We start from the raw sequence: 23,043 nt of genomic DNA, 5'->3' as shown, positions 1-23,043 counted from the left end.
CTCGAACGAGCTGTGCGTGAAGGGCAGGAGTGGCAGGGGAATGTATACTCGACAGGAAGATGCGGAGGGCAAGTACTTTTGGACTTTTAGACACTTCAAAACTGTTTCAAACATGAACGACCCTTTTGAACGTTCTTTACGCGGGTGGGAAGTTGTCGGATCGCCGACTGGACTATCGTCGATGCACTATTGGTGGTCGATTTCAATGCAATGGCGGCAGGATCCCCGGACAGCGCGCGTGAAGACAGCTGGGAGAAGGCGGTGGTGGCGGAAAGCTGCTCGAGCTACCTGCGAAGCGGAGACGCTGTCGGCACACGTACATACACGTCCACCTTGTTTGACAGATCAACGTGTACACTATGTACTGTATTGTCTTCACGAGACTAAAATAATTAGTCCCTCGTTAATCAGCGTTACAAGCAACGCGATCATCAAAGCCGCCGGCGCGAAGGGTGTCAAACAGTTGGCGGCTTTCGCAGTCCACATATGCATCGACGGAAGCGTTACGCTGGGCGTAGAGCGGCTTCACGCAATCTCTGGTGTTGGCCGAAAACATTCCTCTGGTATTCTTAGACGCTAGGCATTATCTTCACCCCCGTCCTGCTGTTGATACAAACTCGGCATTACCAAGATCGTGCGGCCAAGTGGCGTTGTCATGTGCATGCCGACCAGTACGTACAGTAGGGAAACTCCAACCTTCTGGGTCATCACCACCCAGTGACGACTTTTATTTTAGCTTCGGCGTGTCGCTATGCTCGAAACAGCAGATTAGTGTGTCATTACTCCGGCATCAGCGTTCAGTATCCGCGTCGGATGCACTACGTTATAATAGCAATGGATTCGGTGCAGGGTGTGCACGTATGGCAAAACATTACTTTACAGAAGAGGATTAGAGTAGGGTATCCAGCAATCGTTATCTGTGGTATTTGAATTCCCGTTCGGACCAGCGGAAAACATGTATTAATATTTCCCGATCCGTGTCGAATACAGTATAGATAGTGTACCCCGCGACACTGTCCCGCATCGTGTATTACTTGTGAGTGAACTCAGGTATTGTCTGCGTTGGCATTGTAGCAAAGAAAAGTAAGATATGCTTGTTGACTAAACGCGCACTATAGGGCCTAATAAATAAAGTAACCGAAGTGTGTTCGGCTACTTCCACATCGAGACCACTTTCATAACTGGTGCATGTACTGTAGCAAACACGCTCTTGTCCATCCCCGGTAGCAGGACAAATAAACGTCGAGCTGCAGTAGCAACGTTACCGTATTAATAGTCATAGAAGAGGGCCAGATATCCACGCCTGCCCAGTGGACCCCGCCCTCCCTTGACAGTTGTAGTTATCTAGACACTCGTTATCTATGGATTTACCCTTCTAAGCTTTAGTTAGCACCCAACAATTCCAACAGGCACACACTGTTGATTAAATTCGTACTTTCGTTTATCAAAGCATATATGCTGTTGAAGAATATTGTGAGCGTCAGTCGGGTACTTCTTAGTATGTTTTCTCGTGGGCTTCTTGCAGAATACACTTTTTGCAGGTTCGAAAGGGATTTCACATACCACGCAATGAAGAAGATGACTACCGATTAGCTTACATTGATATTCACAATGTTTTGCCTAATAATACGTAAACACCCTGCACCGAATCCATTGCTATTATAACGTAGTGCATCCGACGCGGATACTGAACGCTGATGCCGGAGTAATGACACACTAATCTGCTGTTTCGAGCATAGCGACACGCCGAAGCTAAAATAAAAGTCGTCACTGGGTGGTGATGACCCAGAAGGTTGGAGTTTCCCTACTGTACGTACTGGTCGGCATGCACATGACAACGCCACTTGGCCGCACGATCTTGGTAATGCCGAGTTTGTATCAACAGCAGGACGGGGGTGAAGATAATGCCTAGCGTCTAAGAATACCAGAGGAATGTTTTCGGCCAACACCAGAGATTGCGTGAAGCCGCTCTACGCCCAGCGTAACGCTTCCGTCGATGCATATGTGGACTGCGAAAGCCGCCAACTGTTTGACACCCTTCGCGCCGGCGGCTTTGATGATCGCGTTGCTTGTAACGCTGATTAACGAGGGACTAATTATTTTAGTCTCGTGAAGACAATACAGTACATAGTGTACACGTTGATCTGTCAAACAAGGTGGACGTGTATGTACGTGTGCCGACAGCGTCTCCGCTTCGCAGGTAGCTCGAGCAGCTTTCCGCCACCACCGCCTTCTCCCAGCTGTCTTCACGCGCGCTGTCCGGGGATCCTGCCGCCATTGCATTGAAATCGACCACCAATAGTGCATCGACGATACAGACAACGACGGATAAATCCGGCATAACTGAATGACATCCTCCATAGTAAATGTGCCAGAATTCTCTGTCGGGAACGATAGAGATTGTACAAGGCAATGACATAAAGTACACGTAACGGAGCATAAAGTTCACACAGATTTAGAGAAAGTACTTAACAACCATATTGAATACAAATGTCAAGTGTAACTCTCGAAGCTGATTGGCTTTATGAATAACTTATTGTAAAAAGTACAACATATGTGTGCCGGGTTTTGCGTTGCCGTATTTATCCGTCGTTGTCTGTAGTCCAGTCGGCGATCCGACAACTTCCCACACCCTACAGATTTCCTGATGGTATCTCCATGATGTGCGCTTACGCTTTGTCACCATCCAAGAACGAAACCAGGCACGCTCTGCCTCTTATTAAAACGCCGCTGTCCGGCTCGGTTCAATCAGCTCTCATTCTTCAATTAATCTCCTACGGAGCAAGCTCGACACCCTCGCCGTCTCGCCCACTCCACCATGGTGTTCTCCATCTTCAAGACCGTCGCCCTGGTGTCGTCGCTCCTGGCCGCCGTCGGCGTTGCCAACGCCGAGCTCGAGACCGTCAAGCTCACGCACCCGTACGGCTCCAGCGCGGAGGTCTACCACTTCGGCGCCCACGTCAAGTCGTTCCACCCCGCTATGGACCCAAAGATGGACGTGCTGTTCATGTCGAAGGAGTCGTTCCTCGACGGCGTGAACCCCATCCGTGGCGGCATCCCTGTCGTGTTCCCCAACTTCGGCAGCGCCAAGGGCTTCCCGAGCCACGGCTTCGCCCGCATCACCAACTGGACGCTGGCCAGCTACAAGAATGCTGCTGACAAGAACAGCCCGAGTGTGGCCAAGTTCACCATGGAGTCGAGCAACTCTACGCGTAAGATGTGGCCTGTTGACTTCAAGCTTGAGTACGAGGTGAAGCTGTACGGCAACGAGCTCAAGACTGCTCTGCGCGTGCGCAACACGAACAAGGACCCGATTGAGTTCCACGCTCTGCTGCACAACTACCTGTGGGTGGACGACGCCACCAACAAGGGCGTGCAGGTGTTGGGCCTGAAGGGCGTCGACTACTACGACAAGGTCGCCAAGGTCAACGCCACGGAGACGCGCGCGTACATCGACTTCGCTAACCAGACGGACAACGTGTACAGCAACGCCCCCAACACGCTGCACGCTGTGATCAAGGGCGTCAACGCCGTGGACCGTACGGTGACGATCAAGAAGTCGGGCTCCATCTCCAACGGCAGCAAGGCCGTCAAGACCCAGACCGATGCCGTCGTCTGGAACCCGTGGGCCGACCGCGCCAAGGCCATGGAGGACTTCGGCGACGAGGAGTACAAGAACATGGTCGCCGTCGAGCCCGGCCGCGTGAGCGTCAAGCAGGCCCTCCCCGCCGGCCAGACGTACACGCTGGCGGAGAGCATTTCGGTCACCACGGCCTAAGCTTCTCCATGCCCTATAAATGCGTGACAAAATCGTTAGATGGAAAGACTTCGCTGCATAAGGTTGGGGGAGTCCTCACACACCTCTAAGACCCATCGAAGTACATGAAGTGCATTCTTATGAACTCAACACGTTCAAAGCTCTCGTCGCCCACCACTAGAAGAGCGTACACATAGCATTGTTACTTGTCCCTAGCTTGAAGCAGCCGGTCTTTTCTTCCTGGTGATGGCCGTGAGCAGCTCGGGGTCGTTCTGCAGCACTCGGTACACCTCCAGCGCGTCCCGCCCCTCCGCCACGTGCCTCTGAATGCGCGCTTCGCTGCGCTCGCGCTGTCTCAGGCGCAGCAGCTCCCTCGCGTTGTACTGCAGCTTGCGGCCCATGCTGCGCTCCGGGAAGGCCCTCGCCACGCGCAGCGCGTCTCGGTAGAGCGCCAGCACCTCGCGCCTCAAGCCAATGCCCGCCATGTGCCCGTCCGATTGGCGGAAAAATCCGATATGGGGCCTGCAATTGGCTCAAAAAGTGACCAGAGTGGGACGATGACATCGGAACCTTTCACGGTCTCTCTCCACTATCGAAAGTGACGCCTGAAGCTCAAGTGGAAGAAAGATGAAGTTTATTGCTGCGTTGCTGGCTCTAGTGTGGACCACTAGCCTCGAGTGCGGGGTGGAGGCGCGTCGGGCGGTGGGGGTCTTCCAACCGGACACGTTCCGACTCGCGGAGACGGAGGATTTGTGAGTTCCTTCTTGAAGTTATGATTTTTATTTTATTTTATTTGGTTTAGAGGAGTTCTCATTTGAAGTTTTTGTTTGTGGCAGATATTGGGGGGCGAGCTCGGCGCAGCACGCGCGGCAGTTGGTGCACGACAACGTGTGGGCGACGCTGTCGACGATCTCGGTGCAGTTCAATGGGGTCCCGTACGGAAGCACGGTGTCGTACAGCGGTACGGGTTTATTCTTGAGAAATGGGGAACACATGGGGAATATTGCCTTTGACGAGTCTAATTAAAATTGTGCTGTTTGCTTGGGGCAGACGGGATTGGGTACTCGAAGGAGGAGTCGACGGGCAAGCTCTTCTTCTACATCACGCCGATGGATGCAGCTGGTACGGAGCAGAGAGGATATTATGCTGCAGGGGAGGCGAAGTGTTAATTAGTTTCTCTTTTGTTTTACTGTCGCCTGTGTAGGATCGGACCTCAGTGTGAATTCTACTGCGTCGGTGGCTATCTCGATGGCGCAGGGCGGAGAACACGCGTGCAAGATGGACGTGGAAGACCCAACGTGCTGGAAGCTCACGCTGACGGGGAACGTGGTGCCTGTGCCCGTGGATCAGCGCCAGTACGCCGAGAAAATTTTGTTCTCCAAGTACGCAATACTGAAATCGATGCATTTTCTAATACACAAGTGGAATGTCTAACTCAGGGATATTGACAATGCTTTGTGCTCTTTAGGCACCCGCAGATGAAAGACTGGCCGGAGAAGCATGGATTCTTGCCGTACGTTCTTGACATTGAGAACATCATCTTGCTCGACTTTTACGGCGGCGCGAAGCACGTTCCTGTGAAGGAATACTACCAGGCCAAGCTATAAACGCGTGCTCTGATCGTGCGAGTGTCCGGTGGTTAAGCTGAAGGATGTCCTTCGATAGTGAAGTCAGAAGTGTGTATGAGCGAATAAAATTCAAGGATGTGGGAGATGAACTTCGCTGAAACGTGGTGCGGCAGGCATCGTTTCCACGATGGTGTCGCGCGCTTGAGCGTACTTGGCGCATCCTATTTTTTGCATTCCAAAGGTCTTGCTAAGCAAGTTGCTACGATACCGTGGTGACCAGGGCACCCTGATGCTCTTGGCTGTAGTGAGCGAAAAGGTATCCGAACTATGGAGGAGGTATGCCAAACCGATGTGAGTACAAACCAAGTAACAACAAATCTAAAGTGAGCGCGTACCTGGAGTCCTGATGACTGTTATTATAGCCTCCACGTTCAAGGTAGCTCCCCAGTACTTGTCCCTGGCGTGCCGATACTACATCGGTGGAGGAAGAGCGCTGGGAAACGATTGCACCTGCGGCCTACCCGGATCACGGTGTGTTACAGCTAGGGGTTCTGTCACGGCGATGCCGCTCACGACCGGCAGGCGCATGCGCCTCAGCTCTCGGATCCGAGATGGGTTGACGTTGAAGCTGGCTTCACGCATGGCTACACAGCTGAACTCTACAGCAAGCGTACACAATTTGATGTGCATGGCAACCCTGTCTCCCATCCCGCCCACAAATATCGTCCAATGAGAGGCCGTGCACGCGTTTCCTCTTCGACTTTGTATGGCCAAAGGCAACTTCAGTCGCCATTTCCAGCCATTCCAACATGGCGGCGCTGCCCGTGGGGATGCAGCTCGTGAGCGCGCTGGACGACGCCGAGCTCCAGGCGCTCTCGCCCGTGGGCTCGCAGGAGAACGACGCGTCGTCCGCCGCCTCCGAGCACGTGCGGCGCGCGCTGCTGCTGCCGCTGGAGGGCGACGACGTCGACGTGGGCGACATGGACATGGACATCGACGTGGACGTCTTCCGGCCCAGCGCCATGCTGTCCGACGTCTTTGGCGGCGGCGACTCGACGGATTTTCTCTTCGCCTCGAGCTTCCAACCGGGTAAGTAATTTATCATTCATTCTTTACGTTAAATTAAAAATTCGAAATAAGAAACTTGATGCCCATCCATCCATGGATACATATTAGGAATATTTATTTATTGGTTGATTAAAATCTTATTGTCTGACTCGTTGATGTGATATTCTCCATTAGCAGAGCTGGGGGAGGCGGGCGCCGACATTGAGCAGATGCTGCTGTGTGGCGGCACGGACGACGCTGGGCTGCAGTCGCACCACCAGCATGAGACGGCACCTGGACAGGGATGTCAGTGCCGGAACTTCGCTATCCAAGCGAACCGGGTACAGACTCAGCAGCAGCGGGTGGCTGCGGCCGTGGTGGCCAAGGACCACAAGAGGGTGTTGCGGCATACGTTCGGGTCCGGCAAGAAGCTGCAGGACTTTGGATTTGGAGAGGGAGCAGTGATGGACCAGACCCAGCAACAGGATATCGAGATGGGGGATGGAAGATCGACACCAGCTCCAGCTTTGCAGATGAAACAGGAGGTTCTAGCTGCCGAGCATGCAGCGGCAGTGGCGGCGATGGCGCAGATGGTCCCGGAGCCAATTGTGACCGTAAAGCAGGAGGTGCCGTCGACGCCCGAGCGCGTGCTGTACAAGTCACGATCTTTGGATGATGAGCAGATGTTTAGCAGTCCACTGCATCGAAGTATGTCGTTGTCAGCAGTGTCGAGTCCGTTGAGCACGACGAGTTTCGTTTCGCTGGAGAGTATGATGGCTACACCGTTGTCGACAACATCGCGAGCTTCAGGGCACCCCGAGATGCCAGTGATGATGCGATCGTTGTCCCCAGCTGATGAGTTGGAGAAGATGACAGCTAGTGGCTCGAAGACTTCGATGCCGAAGATGAACATGCTCCGGGGAAACTTTCAGGTCTCGCCAGGACACGACTCCGTACCGCTCGTCAAGCCCACTGCGGTGCTACCACCGCCGTATTTCCGAGGGGCACTCGATTCCCCTGAGAAGCGCCGCGCACATTCCAAGACGTTCAACTCGTTTGCACAGTCGCTGTCATTTTCATTTTCAAACGAGTCTTCGACGGACAGGTGAAGAAGGTATGAGGTTCATCGGAGACACGGAGAACGAGAGAGGAAGCAAATGGTACTCGAGGCCATTCAACAGAAAGAGCTAAAGCACAGGCAACCACGGCGCTGTTCACCAGATTCAAGACGGAAAAAATTTCGAGAAAAATGGCGCATGCGCGCAGAACAACACGCGGAAAAAGCCGCATTCAGTATTAGTAGGAAAAAAATCAGCAACGCCAGGTACGAAAAGCATGGGGCGATGAGTTTGTATTACAATAAGCACGTGAGAGAACCGTACTCGAGTTTTGCCACGCCCAGAACCAACCTGTTTTCAGCCGTTTATTCTTGGTGATTGCAACGTTTTAGATAGCTGAAGGACCGGGACGGGCAACTGCGTCGGGAAATTGAGAGTGTGCTGGGGATTTGGTGCTCTTCGGCCATGACCTCCGGCCCACATGAGTGTACTCGTGTTGTGGGAAGCGCTGCGATTTTCCTACGGCCGCTGCGCTACATGTTTGACGTCGAAACCGACGTGGCCGTCGTGAGTGAGGAGGAATCGGCAGCAGTTTTACCGTTTGAAGCCGTGCACGTGCATTTGCGTGCGGCAACTCGACCCCCGCTAATGGAGCGTGACGAATTGTTGAGTGGCTTCTTGCGCGCAGAAGCCCCGATCCACACTAGTGCAGTGCCATCACACCGCCACCTATCTCCAAGCAACAGATCAGTGGACAAGTACAAGTTCGACTTGCAGGACACCAAGGTGGAGTCTGAAGAGGATGAGTCCGACGATAGTGACCGAACGCTGAGCTCCTTGCGAGGTACCTACGTGTGGCTCCTAGTTCGCCTTCAGCCCCTTGGCAAAAGCAAGCCATTCTCGTTCATCGTACCTGATGCGCAAGACTCTCAGGAGACACTGCGAGTGCAGTACCAAATCTCCCCTCCAAGTGAAAGTTTTTGCCTCCCGGTCGATCACACCAATGTATGTTCAAACTTGTTGCTATCACTACCTAAACGGCCAGAGTATTGAGCGTGATTCATGTGATGCGTGCAGGTTGTAAAGCTCCTTGTGACGGACGAGCTGATCGATCAAGTAGACGCCAAAATGTTGCAGTTCACCTTCCTGTTGGTACCACTAAACTCTCCCGAGACCACTGCTGCAAAAGAGGTTGAAGCGAAGCCTGTAGCGCCCACGCTTACCAGTGTCAACTACAGCGATGCAGCCTTGGCAGCAAGCGAAGCTGCGGCCGCCGAGGAGGCACGACGTCGAAAGCAAGTTGAAGCGGAGCTCGCGGAAGCGAAGTCTGCAGCTGAGGCAAAAGACCGTGAGCGATTAGAGACTCAACTCCAAGCACAGCAAGATGCAAAACGCGCGCAAGAACTTGAAGTGGCTCGAAGTGAACAGGCCCACGCACGAACCTTGTTGGAACACGAACTAGCAACGCGTGATCAACAAAATCAGGAGCTGAAGCAAGTGCGCAAGCAGTTGGAGGACCAGCTACAAGCTACAAATGAGAACGCCCAGCGCTTTCAGGTCAACATCACCTCCACCGACCAGGCTCTCGAAGTGAGTATAATTGAGTTGTTGTTCGTTGCTGCGGTGGACTTTTATCTAATCTACTCTTCGATCGATTTTGTGGTTCGATAGATGTTAAAGCAGCGTGCGCTAAGCGACGCAAAAGAGCGCGAGGAGCTCCAACGAAGGCTACGCGTGCTTGAAGAAGAGAAGCTAGCCTTGCAGAAAAAGAGTCGCGCTTGCACGATACAATAATGCTGCACATTTGAATTAACCGGGGGTACGAGTGGTGCTAACGTTGCTACTGTGTCACGCTGGCATGATATCTAAAGTTCCATCAGCAAGGGAATGGTAAGGATACGCACCGGTAGTCACTAGAGTCTGTCGCAAGCGATCACTTCGACAGTATCCGGAGCGCATTCGATCCAAATGAAAGATGAGCTGCTCACAGGAGCTTCACCATGCACAGAGCTCTCCCCTACCATGCTTGGCGCTCATTAGATGAATTGCCTATCGATTGCATGCATGCTCAGCCGCCCGCGTTCAAATCGACACCAAAGCTACGGAGCCATTTTCCCAACCGCAGCGCATTTGGATTTCATGCTTACGGTCCCGCGGAAATATATCAGCGCACCGTTGAGACGGTGGGAGTACCTATTTGATTCGCAAGCCGTCGGGGATAGATCACTTCCTGTCAATCACCAGTCAATTTCTCTGCTTGGTGCTGCTCACTTTTCAAGTTTCCTCCTAGCCCCAAGCAACCTACCAACTCGACCATGGCCTCCACACCCAAGCTTTTCTCTGACCTCACCCTCGGCGGCAAGAAGGACCCGATCCAACTAAACCACCGCGTGGTGTTGGCCCCACTCACCCGAGTCCGTTCAGGCGATGCAGGCGTGCCGACTGACGTCGTGAAGGAGTACTACCAGCAGCGCGCCACGGATGGCGGCCTGCTCATTACGGAGGCTACGAACATCAGCGCAACCGCTCGCGGATACTACGGGGCTCCGGGGTTATTCCGCCAAGAACAACTCAAAGGTTGGCAGGCGGTGACCGAGGCCGTGCACGCTAAAGGGGGCAAGATATTCGCGCAACTCTGGCACACTGGTCGGGTGGGCCACCCTCTGAATCAACCGGACGGTCAACTGCCAGTGTCTTCGAGCGCCACCAGCATGGACAACGTCAAGAGCCACGCTGTTACTCGTGAAGGCCGCAAGGACTACGTGACTCCGCGCGCGCTTGACATCGCGGAGATCCCTGGCATCGTGGCCGACTACAAGACAGCGGCGGAGAATGCGATCGCAGCGGGATTCGATGGCGTCGAGATCCACGCGGCCAACGGGTATCTACTCGAAGAGTTCTTGTGCGACGGCGTAAACAAACGCACGGATGCGTACGGCGGCAGCATTGAGAACCGCGCGCGGATCATCTTCGAGGTGGTGGAGGCCGTTCTGTCCAGCGTCGCGCCGAGTCACGTGGGCATTCGTCTTTCTCCTTTTGGTGAAACTTTCGGCTGCAAGGACTCGACGCCGCGTGAGACCTACGGCTACGTGGTGAAGAAGCTCAACGACTATGACCTGGCCTACCTCCACGTGATCGAGCGTCGTGGGCGTCACGCAGATGGCGTTGATACACCAGTGAACGGTGTGGCTCACCACTTCCGCGGAACCTACAAGGGCGTGATCATTGCGGCCGCGGGTTTCGACCGCGCTGACGCGATTAAGACGGTTGAGGAGGGGTCGGCGGATCTCGTGGCATTCGGGCGCTACTTCATCTCAAACCCGGATCTTGTAGAGCGTCTTCGTGTTGACGCAGAGCTGACCCCGTTCGACTCAGGAACATTTTATATGCAGCCGGACATGCCCGTGCAGGCAGGATACACGGACTATCCGTTCTTGGGAGAGGAGGACAATGGAATTCGCTCCGCACAGTATGCTACAGGCGTGTAAGAGGCAAAGGGTAGTAGGAGAGGCGTTGAAACCAAGTTTATCGCATTGCACGCCTCTGTTGGATAGCCCTCTATTTTTTTAACGACTTACTGGAGCGATTCTTGCAGGCTTAATGTTCCACAAATGGTGGCGGATTTTCCCTTTTCCCTCAAAAGGGGTCAACCCCTTCATGTCCCTCGAATCAACATTTCATTGCATCAGCGGTCGACTAGAGCTCGCACTCCAACGGACGCAAACTTGATCTTCGGCAGGCCTTCCCGGGGTAGGAGTCGAACACAGGGTCACATGTGCCCAGGCCCGGCACCGATCCAAGACCATAAACCTTGGTCCTTAGGGAAATACCACGCGTACAGGATGGCAAACTTGCCCTTGTACCAGTCAGCGCGGCCGACACTTGCGACCCAAGACTTGATCCTTTGCATTCGCCGTCGGGTTTCCCAGTTCCTTTCAGCCCCCCGCTCGTCTCACCCGCCGCATTAACGACAGGGTACGGGTGGCATCCTTTGACTATCTGGAGACTCGGTTTGAACTTGATGGCAGCCTTCTCCGAGGCGGTGATGGGAACCGGCTGAGGGAATGGCTGCACCTTGTCATGATTGATCTTGCCAGCCTCCACAGAGGTGAGCGTTGCGGCGACAACAGCGGCGAGAAGAAACGAGAACAGCTTCATGGTCCGGATTGCAGGCGAGAAAATGAACTGTGCCCCGAACCGGGACTTGCAGAGATAGTTATCAGGTGGGAGGTGGTGGTGGTGGGGGGTCGTAACGACACTGTCGATGTGACTGGTACATTCTCCGTCCTCTAACCGAGAATCCTGTCTGTCGGTCATCGCGTCACGCTTTCCGCCCCTACAGCCTAGACCTGTCAATTAGACTACGCTACCGCGGCCTTATTGCATACATTATTCACTCATCAAGTCGACTGGAACTGGCTTTTTAACTATCTACGAAGTTACAAAAATAGCCACAATCACGCTAAAATTCGGACTTACACGGAGCCGGTCGGACTTTAGCGGGCATGATTATCACATTCCCCATTTGAAAGTTGGCGCGCGGCGGACGGACGGACCGAGGCAGCGAGCGGAGGGCGCCTGGCGTAGAGAAGCGAGTGGCGAACTGCAGCGGCAGCGGACACACACAACAGTGAGTACTGCATGTCCATACATAAATAAACTACTGTACGGTTTCGGGAGTTCCGCCTGTTGGGATAACTGGTACCTTCAGGGCAGTTGAGGGTTTACAGTACGGAATTAGGGGTAGACTGGTGCTTATTAGGCGTTCATCTTCTAATACACCAAGAATGTGTGCGAACGACGCATTTAGATCACCTAACGCTGCACATAGATTAACTGATAAACAGCACGCGGCGTGGTGTAGCTGGCAATCGTGCTGTATTCATTTGCAGGAATCAAACATTATAATACACCAATTTGAGTAGTCGCGTGCTCAACTTAAGTTACTACTACGTAGTAGTTGGTCGAATTAAGTAAACCCAGGTGCATCACCAGCGCGCGCATCGAGGCGTCATACTTACGACTTTTTATGTTTTTTATTAAGCTGATTAATGGCAGGATCTTGCTGCAGTCCGACACTCGCTTCCATAGGAACGATAGTCGCATCAGCTAAGTGACAACAATGCACTCCAACTCAAATCAAAATCGATCATATCCCAGGTACCCTAACTCTCGCGCTTCAACAAAACAATTTTAGAAAATGCTGCTCGAATTGCGCGCAGCGCACAACAGCATGGTCGTGCGCAATTTCGAATTACTGTTACTAAATACCACCAAGAGCAATAACGCGTTATAAATCCAGATGAAAGATGCAGAGTAGGCCGGACCCCGGGGTCCCGCATCATGTACCGATGGCGACCGGAATTATTTATTTTTATCGGCGGGGCAGTGATAACATATATGTTGTGACAATTTTGTGATAATTTTTCGAGTTTAGCTAGAGCTCATTTCACCTTCAAGCATCTAGCATCCAGTATGAAGTCTAGGCGAACTGGAGGTGCAGAGGTTCCTCGGCGCAAACGTGATACTTAAGTATTGAAATCGTCGTGACCACAAAGCTGCTGCATTCGTTCGTTCTGTTAAGCGTCTTGGTGAAGATACGACCAAGAAGATTCAAGCTGACTGCTAGAAGCTAGCGCCTACTACAGCAGCAGCGGCGTCGGGCACGCAAAGTTGCGAACTCTGCAGCTCTGTGCAACTCGATAGTCGATACTACCAGAGATACATAGCATCGATACAAACATGCAGCACTTGAATTTACCGAATATCCCGGTTGCTTATGACAGCTGGCGGGGCAAGCGGGGACCCCGGGGTCCCGCCAAACGCTTCATATGCATATACACGATACACAACAACCTAACCATCGAAGACGCACAGTCGCTACCGATCCGTATTGAGTTGAGCTAAATTTGCTATGTCTATTTGAACTGTTATCGCGCAAACCAGCATTACTACATGTAGCGCGGTGCAGTGCGTAAATTCATGCTGGCAAAGTTGCGGTCTTTCAGTGCTAACGTAGTAACAACACTAGAGTACGGTATCGACGACAGCTACCAGTTTGCAACGCAGTATAAACCACACCCAATCATAGTTTCAATACTTTAGTTATTACTTCAAAGTAAGTAAACACGCAGGTCACTGTAGTAAGGGATGTCCGTGACAATGTAGCTCGCCTCGCAGAAACGGGTGATCAATAATACAACGACAACGATATTCAGCTCACTCGATGTTTAGGTACTCAACTTTGCATCGTGAGCGACATTTGGTAATTAGCTTAATAGGAAAATGTATTCCTACTCATTTGCCACTAAAGCACGAAGTTATAGCAACGAATATGTGTCAACTGTATCCGCACATTATTGTTATGGAAATCAAAATGATGCATATACTTTTAAGCTATGCTATTCCAGCAACCCGTGGTCAAAGCGCCCGCGTAGCGGGTGCCCAGAGCGCTAGTGGATGAATCTATACTAATAAACTCCTTTTCTGTGAGTATGTCACGCTTTTGGCTACACGTATTTATTCGGGTAAGTACGATCTTTTCTTCTCAAGATCACGCTGTTGAAACCTGCCTGATGGTACGTACCGCTAGCGGACACCATCGTGTACAACTGTATAGGATTGCTTTTGAGTAACTTGACGAGTGTACTTATGCTACTACAGTGGTGCACCGCGTTTTCGGCACCGGTATAAATCAATACCCCAAGATAGTAGATTGGGATTTGAATACATTACAAGTACCAGTGACAAATTATATATGGCTTCCTGCTATAGCCGATTTATGTACCCATGCCGAATACGCGGTGCACCTCTGTAACATTATACCTTTGAAGGCCAAAGTGCTAAAATACAGTCGAACCATATTTTTGGTTGCTACAATGTCGGGTGCATCCAAACCCTCGATTGGCGTCGTATTCAGTTCTATCATTCGAGCGGATGATGGCGTTCGTGGTGCTAACATTGAACTCTCCAAGATGCGTACACGGGGGTGCGTTCTCCCCTTCAAAAACTTAACATCAAAATCATCTTCTTCTTTGTGTTTGTGGACATTTATAGGAGCTGCATGGTAGAGTCCTCTTTTTGGTAGTGATACAGATCTGCTCGATCTAGATTGGAGATAGAGGTCGATATAGCCAACCGAGTTGGCCCAACACGGGCAACAGCTTTGATTCAGGTGCAGGTCTTGGAGAGGGTGGAGGATTTCGTGTGGGTGTTAACTTCCGTACATATATTTCATAAGTAATATGAATCATAGCAATAAAAACCGCTGATTGAAACTGGGGCTACTTAGAGCGCTGCGCCGTTTACGGCGCAGCCAGCTCGCTTGTATCATCAAACTGCCGACAGCATACACTAAAAACTTGATTTTTGTATGGTCCTGTGAGCCAATAGAAACACAGCTGAAGACTTTTAACGAATCATACAGTGTTCCAGCGAAATTTTAGCCAATTAAAACACAATAGGGGTAGGGTAACGACTACCGACACGTGGCCGACGCGTAATGTCGGCAGCGACAGCCAGACATTTGGGCACCGATTCAAAAAGCAAGTCATTCACATACTTGCTGGATATCAAGAAGACAACCGACACTAGACTCGAAAACAATGAGCCTGCAAGACCTCGCTCCAGAGAACACGAAGCGTGCGCAAGCGACAGCAGTCAACGTCTTCACGGCTTTCCTCGCCTCCGAGAATGTCACTCTCGAATTTATTCGCGCTACCCTCCTGGCAGATGCCAGTGGTTCGGTGCTTGTGAAGTTGCTGGACCGCTTCGCGATGCACCTCGCGTTTGCTCGAGGCCGAAGCGGGGATCTACGCAAGCGGAACACCGTGATGAGCTACTACCGGAACGTCAAGAACTGGCTGCTGGAGGATTTCCTCCAGCACCGCCACATTGTGGAGCAGTGGCTACTCAAGATGGGTCGCATTTTGGAGCGGCACTGCCTCAAACGGCAGCAAGGTGGTATGGTGACGAAGGCGCCAGCATGCACCAAGGAAGACTTGCGCTCTCTGATCGACGGACTATACTTAGATGCGAGTTCTGCCAAGGAGTATCAGGATGCTGCGCTCCTATCCATCATGTGGTACGCGCTTGGACGCGCTTCCGATCTCGTGTTTATCCAGAAGCGCAACCTGTCGGTCGGCTCGGGCAACGTGCTATTCCTTCGCCTGATCCCAGCGAAAACGTCGGAGGAGCAAGGCCTCTCTCTCTTCCCAGACAAGAGCTCCTTCATCACGTGTCCGCTCCACGCCATCGCCATGACACTGGCGATGCAAACATTCCCGGTATCGTCTGTACTCGACCTTGAGCACCTTTCGGGGCTGAACGTTGGAGATGAAGCGCCTGCAACGGAGGCTACGCCACTTACCGATGCGCTTGTCCACTGTAGCGATGATGATGAACCTGCTAATGCAACACCCGAAGCCACCTCTCCGAGACGTAAGTCTACCCCGCTGAAAATGCAAGGGTACGTCAATCGAGTGCTCAAGGCCGCAAGCGCACGTCAAGCTGATGCTGGTGTTTTAAGTGGCCTCTCGTCTCATTCTTCCCGGCGGGGCGGTGCGCCGCATGCCAAAGCGGATGCTTCGCTAAGTCCTCAATGGATCTTCGATCGTGGCAGTTGGAATATGACGGCGACGAACAAGGCCTTTGCCTACGTTTTTAACACCACGAATGAGGACAGGAAAGTATCGAAAGTGCTCAGCGACTGGAAGTCAAACGACAACCCGACCATACCTTCGGCTGCCACATTCGACTCTGCAACGACGACATAGATTCGCAGGCTTGGTCGCATGTTGTTTGCGTCCAGCTTGGATCTTGGGGACGCCTCATTGATCGTCGATGATCAAGTCGCAGACCTGCTAGTGGCATCATTGATCCAGCACTTCCCGGAGGTCAACGAGAGGTACCCGATGAGCCCATATAATTCGCGGATGCGCATGTGTCTTTTCCCTCTTCAAGTGTCAATGCCGGAGCTGCTAGGCTGGAGTGTGGAGCTGAAACGATAAGCAAGTGAAGTTCGAGAAGAAGAAGAAAAACCCTTCACACGTGAGCTTCAGTTGATCAACCATCTCAATGCAGTCATAGCCCAACTCGTGGAAGCGAACAAGGCGCAGTCTGAGCGCAATTCAGAGTTGGAAAAACGGGTGTCGGTTGGTGGTGGAGTTGCTTCCCAGGCCGGCTCAACTCCAGACACGATCACTGAGCGTACCGACCTGTCATTGGCCTTGGACACCCCGATGAAACCAACCAAGCCCAAGGTCCGCCAGCCTCGAAGACTGCAGCCGCAACTTGGTTAGAGTGGTACACGAAAACCCCTCGCATCTGGGAAGTCTGTGACTATCGCCAGTACAAGTCTCAGTCAAAGCAGGTTGTCGCCTTCATGAAGCTATTCCTACCTCTGGGATTCAGCCTTGACGCTACCACTGGTGAGTACGCGGATCGTGTCATGCAAGCTGGCAACACAGCTAATAAGCATATGCATGAGTTTCTTCAAGCGCGAGGTATCAAGCGCAAGTTCGGCTCGGGCCTACTGAAACAACTTGGCGCACTTCATCGAGATGGAGCTCATTACCCGGTACCGGGCAAGTTTGGCTGTCGGCCAGATCGCCGACCCTGCTCCTGAAACGACAAAGGAGTGTTTTTAGAAGCACATTGGGATTTTGGAGAAATCATGCGACTTTACAGTTTGATGGAGCTTTTTAACCTATTAAAGACATGAGCTTAAATAGAGCAAATACACTCCCCAAGGTTCGTTACACATTCAAACCACTGTGGCATACCTTCACCATTTTGCAATCGCCAACACGAAACCGATGGTTCACCTCAGCCAGAAGAAATTCAAGCGCGCTGTTAGAGCATTTATTAGGCGTGAGTTCCCCCTCGCGTATGTTACAGATGAAGATTTACGCTACCTTTGCCACGAGCAGCGTGCCCAGGTTACCGAGGCTCCAAGCCCAAGGGGACCGATGTTTGACGTCCTCTCGCTGTTGTAACAGCAAACTGGTCGTTGAATTGAAGGCCACCACGTTCTGGCATGGCGCTCTTCGCGGCGCCCCAGCCTCCGACAGCTTCCCAGTACCGGCGCGAATGCATCCCATGCAGCTGCCCACGACTCGACGCAGGCGCGTGAGGCTGACGGCAACCTCGCGCCAGTCAACACTCCGCTAGGAGCTGAGGAGAATAGGGGCGCCGTTGCCACTATCGCCGCCGCCACCGCTTGGACGAGCACCGTCGAGAACCCCGCCAGCACTGCCGCCGAAGCCATACCCACCAGCACAGCTGTTGAAGCCACACCTGCCCTCACTACTGCTGCGAAGCTTGCCACTGATGATGTTGCCGAAGAGAAGCACGCTGCCGCTGGTCCTGTTGCAGAAGAGAAGCACGCCACCGCTGTTCCTGCTGCCGAAGAGAAGCTCTCCGTCGCCGCCATCGCCGTCGCCGAAGAGAAGGTGACCACTGCAGCCTCCAATGCTGACGCTGCACAACCGCTCTCTGATTCTGGTGACGACTTCAGCGACGAAGACGTGGTCTGGATCCCAGCTCCAAGCGGTCTACCTGTCACAACTAGCACCGGTAGCGTGCTCAATGCCGACGATGGGCGCGACGACAGCGAGGCGAGCGAGACCGAATGGGTCCCGACGGAAAACATGACCGCTCCTCCTTCCACAGCTCCGCAGCTCTACAACATCCGCGCAATCACAAACTCATACATGAGAAACGGTAAGAGAGCTTACCTTGTTGAGTGGGAGCAGACCGAAGAGCCTGCCACGAATCTGCCTCGGAACATGGTTGTCGCATACAACCGACGCCGCAGAGCCCTTGTCCGTCGAACCTTCATTGAAGACCAAGCTGGCCACGGCCGTGGACGACTTCGAAACTCGGAACCTGCACCAGAGCGCCGCCGTCGCCGACCACTTCGACGACTTCACAGAGCTCTTCACTTCTAGATAACACAGGCACAAGACAATAGTTCGAAGGGTTCAAGCGCATGTATTACCATTGAGGAACGACTACCCAAGTACAACGAGGCTAAGCTGCTTTCGCGGCACACCAAGTTTTGGGTCGCAAAACAACTAGACTACGCCATAGGATAGCACACCAAGCTTAACAGCCGCATCACAGCCTACATTAATGCATACACACTAACACCAATATCAACAAACGTCAGACACGTGAGCCCAATAGCACCAAGCTTCCCCAGTGCTTACCACATCATCTCGCCGATGTCCTTGGTCCTCAGTTCATGATGGAGCTGCATGCCTGCCGCACGCCTTTGCTGAGCTGCCGCTGCCGCTGCCGCGGGTGGGGGGGACCCGCCTCCCCCCACGCGCGGACGCCCCTTGCTCGTTGGCGCCGCTCCCGCTATCTGTCTGCGTGCTGGTTGAGATGTGTTCTCTCTGTGGCCTGTCCTTAGCGACATGTCGTCTTCGGATTCTTTAAGCCAATGATAATTGTATTGATATTAACAAATCAGTGTCAGTGCTAGTGAAGGTTTTAGCCAATAAGATTGATGTCGAGCGTGTCGGCCGCTGTCGGCACCGTCACGCCATGGTACGCTGGAAGATTAGATTACGATTAGGAGAGCGCCAGGCTGTATGCAGTATTGAGCCTATATTCGCTACATTAAGCAAATTGCGCACGTGCCCAGCGGGCGCTGCCCACACGTTCGGAGCATCCTATCGGTACTAACAGGGGGCATTGGACGCTACGTGCCATCAAAGACGACCCGTCATTTACTAATCCCTGGCCTTTTACCTTCCCAGTGGGAAGACCCCACGCTCGTCTAGATCTGCTGTTCGGGCCGATATACGTGGACTGCGTACAGTCTTGCACGCTGGACGAAGATTTTCTGGCGTGTGTTCACTGTGTACATTCAATGTACAGCAACATACACACAATGTACTACAGTCTGCCCCGGCAAATCTGGAAAGGTCGGGCCAATAGAAACTGCGAGGTTGCGAAACTTGCAAAGGGCTTGACAGAAGTGTGAATAGAGAGATTTCGCAAGTGTCCGAATCCGATTCCAGTTCGGTTACGGATACAAAAATGGGTCACGTGGCTCGTTTTTGGAAATCGGATTGGGATTTCGGGTCCAGACGTCCGGATTAGCCCCCATTCCGGAATCTGAATCCGAAACGGAACGATGTGCACCACATGGAAACATTGTGCACCACATAAGCAGTAACAGTTTAGAAAGGCACGGCAATTTTACAGAGCTTATAAATTACGCTTTTGGGAGGGTTTAAGGAGCAAAAGTATATTACATACACCGCCTTAACTGTGTAGTTTCTGGTCAAAACGATCGTAAGATTAAGCTTGACAGCGGATAGAGTCAATATAGCCTACCGTATGATATTTCCCGCCCAAACGGACCGATGTATATGCGTGCATTGCATTTTGAGGTTGTTTGAGCGTTGTTAGTTGTGTTGTGGGAGACAACTGCAACTGCAAGCAGTCGGTGGTCCACACCATCCATATGCTACCCAGAAATGTGCATTGCAGATTCTGATTGGGACTCGAGTTGCGAAACGAACGAGGCCTAAAATCCGAATCCGAAACAAACCCCACCAGGAAAACTGGATTAGGAATCGGAGACTCGCGTTACAGCACCTTTAATGCGACCGCACAATATCTGCCTAATGCGCCTTTAAGCCCTACGGCGCCTTTAAGCCAAAAAGAGGGGGTGAATCTGGGGTGCTGCAGTGTCCCGCAATTAGAAAACTAGCACCGAGTTGCGGCAACGGGTCCATCCGCTGGAATGCCTGGTGCAGGACCTACCTACGCAAAATCGCGCAGACCTGCTTTACGAGCACTCCGCGCAGGTTTGCTTGCTGTGGCAACGTGTCATCACAACAGCTCACAACACGACCAGATGAGCCCATGACACCCGTCCCGCTGCTCTCCGTCAATACAAATCCCTTATTATTCTGATCTGTGTACAGATTTGCTTCGGTACACAGACTTTGCACAGATAGCTAGGGCGCCCTTAACGTTACGGCGCCATTAAAGTGTAGGAGGGATGCTGATGGCTTTGGAAATTGGCACTCCGAAGGAGTCCCTGAGGTGGCGGGAGTCCTGCTAAGTGCCTACTTACACTCCGCCGATGCAAGCTAGTGTGTTCGATAGCTCTAACATACGTCTATGAAGTACGCAGTACCAAAAGTTTGTCCAGGTGCAGGCTTACATGCTGCGTAGAGTCAAAGTTAGCACCCGTTTCGGGCTTTGGAAAGCTGAGGCAACAGTCTATATATTCCCCTCCTACCTGAAAACCAGCTGCTTTTCTAATGGCGCCTTGGGCGCCATTAACCGGTGCTCTTGTGCTGTCGCATTAAAGGTGCTCTGACCACCTCGGGAATCGGATTCGGACATTTGCGAAATCTCTCTAATGTACTGAATTACTCAATTAATGGGAAAGTAGCGCCTCGTCTTGTACCGTCGGCTCAGTTTTCAAGCAGAGCGCGGTCGTTGAGGGGGGGGGGGGGGGTCGGCGATATAATACTGTATCGCCGAATATCGCCGATATTCTTGTGTTCGTACTTGTACATGTAGTGAAGAGTTTGTCTTGGTCGCGGAGCATCGCGTCACGTAGACCGCTGCCTGGGACGGTCGTTTAGGGAGTTCTAATGTCCGTACTGCCCCATCGTTCAGGGCAAGGTACTGTCGCTCATACCGTGTGACGTCATGATTGCATCATGCGACAGCAATAACTTATCTAAAGTTCATTACATGTATGATCCTTTCACTCCTGCTATAATAACTATTTAGCAACTTGCACTTGCATGCTGCTTCCCGCTAGAAGGCCTGGTCCCTCCATTTTTCACTAAACTCAGTACCCATCATCCAGCAAGCGCAAATCTCGTCTGCATAACTGTACTAGCTCTGCGAGGTACATTCGACATCGCTATTCCAGGGGAGGTGATATCGGCAGCGGAGAGCCCGCTATCCACCGCGGGCGTGCATACAAAAAACAAGTCTGACAAATCATGTGGTAGATGAGTACTGCAAAAAGAAACGCACATCGGATCTGACGAAAGTTGGTACAATCGGCTCGACGGCCGTGAGAGTCGCTCACAGAGCCTCTCGCAGATCATCTAGTAGAAACGTTCCTCTACCCCACCCCGCCGAGCACAAGCCCCGCTGGTAAAGCCTCGCGCAGTCATGCAACGCTGCCGATTCTCCTGCCCGCAACGCGGCTAGAACTCCCGGCCGGCGCATCCCCCGCGCAAGCAAACAACGCGGCCCACCAGCACGCTCAGGCAATCCGCCTTCGCCTGCAGCCAAGAAGCAGGCTGCGGCTTCAAGTCCCGCTCACTTGCACTCGGCAGCGGACGCGCACTCGGTGAACGCGCCCTCGGCGTCCTCGCCCTTGGCGTCCTCGCCTTCGACGCCCTCGCACTCGACGCCCTCACACTCGACGGCGGTACGCAATCGTAGGGACAAAGGCCCAGTTGGAGCCAAGGCTGGCCGTGGCGGCTCGAAGGCTGACAAGGCTCAACGAAAGCAAGGCCCCACCGGAGTACAGACTGTCCGTGTGCCATCGTCTGTCGCTAGCATTGCTCCGACCGGGGCCTCGGCCATCTCAACACATGATCCACCATCAAATGCGGCGGCGACTCCATGTGAGGGCTCAGACGGTGCTGGTAGCGTCCGGGAAGAGGTTGCTAGCAACTCCAGCACATTGAACGGGGACACGCGTGTCCATCCCGTCGGCCAAGGACCCGACCGACACCCCAAAGGAGTCGCACGCCAAGATAAACTAATAGCGAGCGCGCTGTTGATATCACGCAACCTTGGTCTATTAATGAGATGGCTACATTTTGGAATATTGGCTATGCTACTTTGCGTGGGTTCATGAACCAAGACGAAGTTAAGTTGTTGCTGAGCGAAATAATGAGCATGAGCGAGACGAAATGGCTACGAGACATCAGAAACCCAGCCCGCCGTGTAGAGGAAATTGGTATCCAGGACAGCGCTCCTGCCGCTTTTCGATTGCTGTTTGAGCGCTTTGTGACGTTAGCCTCGAACGTGCACAAGTCGTGGAGTGTGTCGGAACGGATCTCCGTGGCGCAGTCCCTACCAACAGCTCGGGGCGAGCAGTTGCACCGCGATTTTCAGTCCGCGGAGACTGCTGACGCGACGATCAAGCATGAGTGGGTCCAGGCATCCCTGCTGCTTGTTGTAGAGCCCGAAACGAAGCTCATAATCGTACCCGATGCGTTTGCGGGGGCAGCGCTAAGCGGGAAATGTACGGCACTTGAGGATCTGTCCCCGGGAGATGTTGTCGTCTACCGAGGCGACCTTTCCCACGCCGACACCCCGTACACCGATGGAAACATTAGGATCCAAGGTCGTATTAACGTGGACGGTGTCTACCGCGATGAGGGCGTTGTAGAGCGTGTGGCGTGGGCTGTTTACCGCTGCATTGACTGTTTTAAAAACTGTGTCGATAAGCGGGACATGAATAACCACAAACGGTTTTGCAGCGCTAACCCCGAGAAGCCTGCGATTGCTGCTAAGAGAAAGCGGAATAACGACAAGGGAGCCTACTGCGAGGTATGTGACTCTCACTCCGGCAAGAAGAACACGTACTATACCCACAGGTGTGCTGGGG

General features: G+C 52.7%; 11 protein-coding genes across 11 annotated transcripts; 8 read left to right on the top strand and 3 right to left on the bottom strand.

The window, feature by feature from the left end:
* Positions 1-2,818: 2,818 nt before the first annotated feature.
* Positions 2,819-3,778, top strand: PHYSODRAFT_505323 (hypothetical protein; the record flags this gene model as incomplete). The annotated part of the gene is made up of 2 exons (XM_009530265.1): positions 2,819-3,544; positions 3,602-3,778. 2 exons carry the CDS (start codon positions 2,819-2,821, stop codon positions 3,776-3,778), a joined length of 903 nt encoding a protein of 300 aa, XP_009528560.1.
* Positions 3,779-3,969: 191 nt separating this feature from the next.
* PHYSODRAFT_504740 (hypothetical protein) lies at positions 3,970-4,242 on the bottom strand (the record flags this gene model as incomplete). The annotated part of the gene is made up of 1 exon (XM_009530264.1): positions 3,970-4,242. The coding sequence occupies one exon, from the start codon at positions 4,240-4,242 to the stop codon at positions 3,970-3,972; it is 273 nt and encodes a 90-aa protein (XP_009528559.1).
* A 122-nt stretch (positions 4,243-4,364) lies between these two features.
* Positions 4,365-5,556, top strand: PHYSODRAFT_286191 (hypothetical protein). Its single transcript, XM_009530263.1, has 5 exons — positions 4,365-4,509; positions 4,594-4,718; positions 4,808-4,879; positions 4,962-5,139; positions 5,226-5,556. Exons 1-5 carry the CDS (start codon positions 4,385-4,387, stop codon positions 5,362-5,364), a joined length of 639 nt encoding a protein of 212 aa, XP_009528558.1. The 5' UTR covers positions 4,365-4,384; the 3' UTR covers positions 5,365-5,556.
* A 578-nt stretch (positions 5,557-6,134) lies between these two features.
* PHYSODRAFT_507321 (hypothetical protein) lies at positions 6,135-9,101 on the top strand (the record flags this gene model as incomplete). The annotated part of the gene is made up of 4 exons (XM_009530262.1): positions 6,135-6,414; positions 6,571-7,477; positions 7,868-7,969; positions 8,669-9,101. The coding sequence occupies 4 exons, from the start codon at positions 6,135-6,137 to the stop codon at positions 9,099-9,101; spliced, it is 1,722 nt and encodes a 573-aa protein (XP_009528557.1).
* A 631-nt stretch (positions 9,102-9,732) lies between these two features.
* On the top strand, positions 9,733-11,020 carry PHYSODRAFT_560950 (hypothetical protein). Its single transcript, XM_009530261.1, has one exon. The coding sequence runs from the start codon at positions 9,746-9,748 to the stop codon at positions 10,916-10,918; it is 1,173 nt and encodes a 390-aa protein (XP_009528556.1). The 5' UTR covers positions 9,733-9,745; the 3' UTR covers positions 10,919-11,020.
* Positions 11,021-11,126: 106 nt separating this feature from the next.
* PHYSODRAFT_333132 (hypothetical protein) lies at positions 11,127-11,588 on the bottom strand (the record flags this gene model as incomplete). The annotated part of the gene is made up of 1 exon (XM_009530260.1): positions 11,127-11,588. The coding sequence occupies one exon, from the start codon at positions 11,586-11,588 to the stop codon at positions 11,127-11,129; it is 462 nt and encodes a 153-aa protein (XP_009528555.1).
* Positions 11,589-15,034: 3,446 nt separating this feature from the next.
* PHYSODRAFT_393374 (hypothetical protein) lies at positions 15,035-15,370 on the top strand (the record flags this gene model as incomplete). Its single annotated transcript, XM_009530259.1, has 1 exon — positions 15,035-15,370. A coding segment is annotated over one exon (336 nt), but the record flags the coding sequence as incomplete, so codon positions are not given.
* Positions 15,371-15,483: 113 nt separating this feature from the next.
* On the bottom strand, positions 15,484-15,690 carry PHYSODRAFT_507178 (hypothetical protein; the record flags this gene model as incomplete). The annotated part of the gene is made up of 1 exon (XM_009530258.1): positions 15,484-15,690. One exon carries the CDS (start codon positions 15,688-15,690, stop codon positions 15,484-15,486), a length of 207 nt encoding a protein of 68 aa, XP_009528553.1.
* Positions 15,691-16,713: 1,023 nt separating this feature from the next.
* PHYSODRAFT_399616 (hypothetical protein) lies at positions 16,714-16,995 on the top strand (the record flags this gene model as incomplete). The annotated part of the gene is made up of 1 exon (XM_009530257.1): positions 16,714-16,995. A coding segment is annotated over one exon (282 nt), but the record flags the coding sequence as incomplete, so codon positions are not given.
* Positions 16,996-17,245: 250 nt separating this feature from the next.
* PHYSODRAFT_255166 (hypothetical protein) lies at positions 17,246-18,383 on the top strand (the record flags this gene model as incomplete). Its single annotated transcript, XM_009530256.1, has 3 exons — positions 17,246-17,300; positions 17,535-18,152; positions 18,247-18,383. 3 exons carry the CDS (start codon positions 17,246-17,248, stop codon positions 18,381-18,383), a joined length of 810 nt encoding a protein of 269 aa, XP_009528551.1.
* Positions 18,384-22,406: 4,023 nt separating this feature from the next.
* Positions 22,407-22,589, top strand: PHYSODRAFT_458372 (hypothetical protein; the record flags this gene model as incomplete). The annotated part of the gene is made up of 1 exon (XM_009530255.1): positions 22,407-22,589. A coding segment is annotated over one exon (183 nt), but the record flags the coding sequence as incomplete, so codon positions are not given.
* Between the last annotated feature and the right edge of the window lie 454 nt (positions 22,590-23,043).

Source organism: Phytophthora sojae, assembly GCF_000149755.1.
Source record: "Phytophthora sojae unplaced genomic scaffold PHYSOscaffold_5, whole genome shotgun sequence".
NCBI lineage: Eukaryota > Oomycota > Peronosporomycetes > Peronosporales > Peronosporaceae > Phytophthora > Phytophthora sojae.
This window is presented reverse-complemented; position numbering and strand designations above follow the sequence as displayed.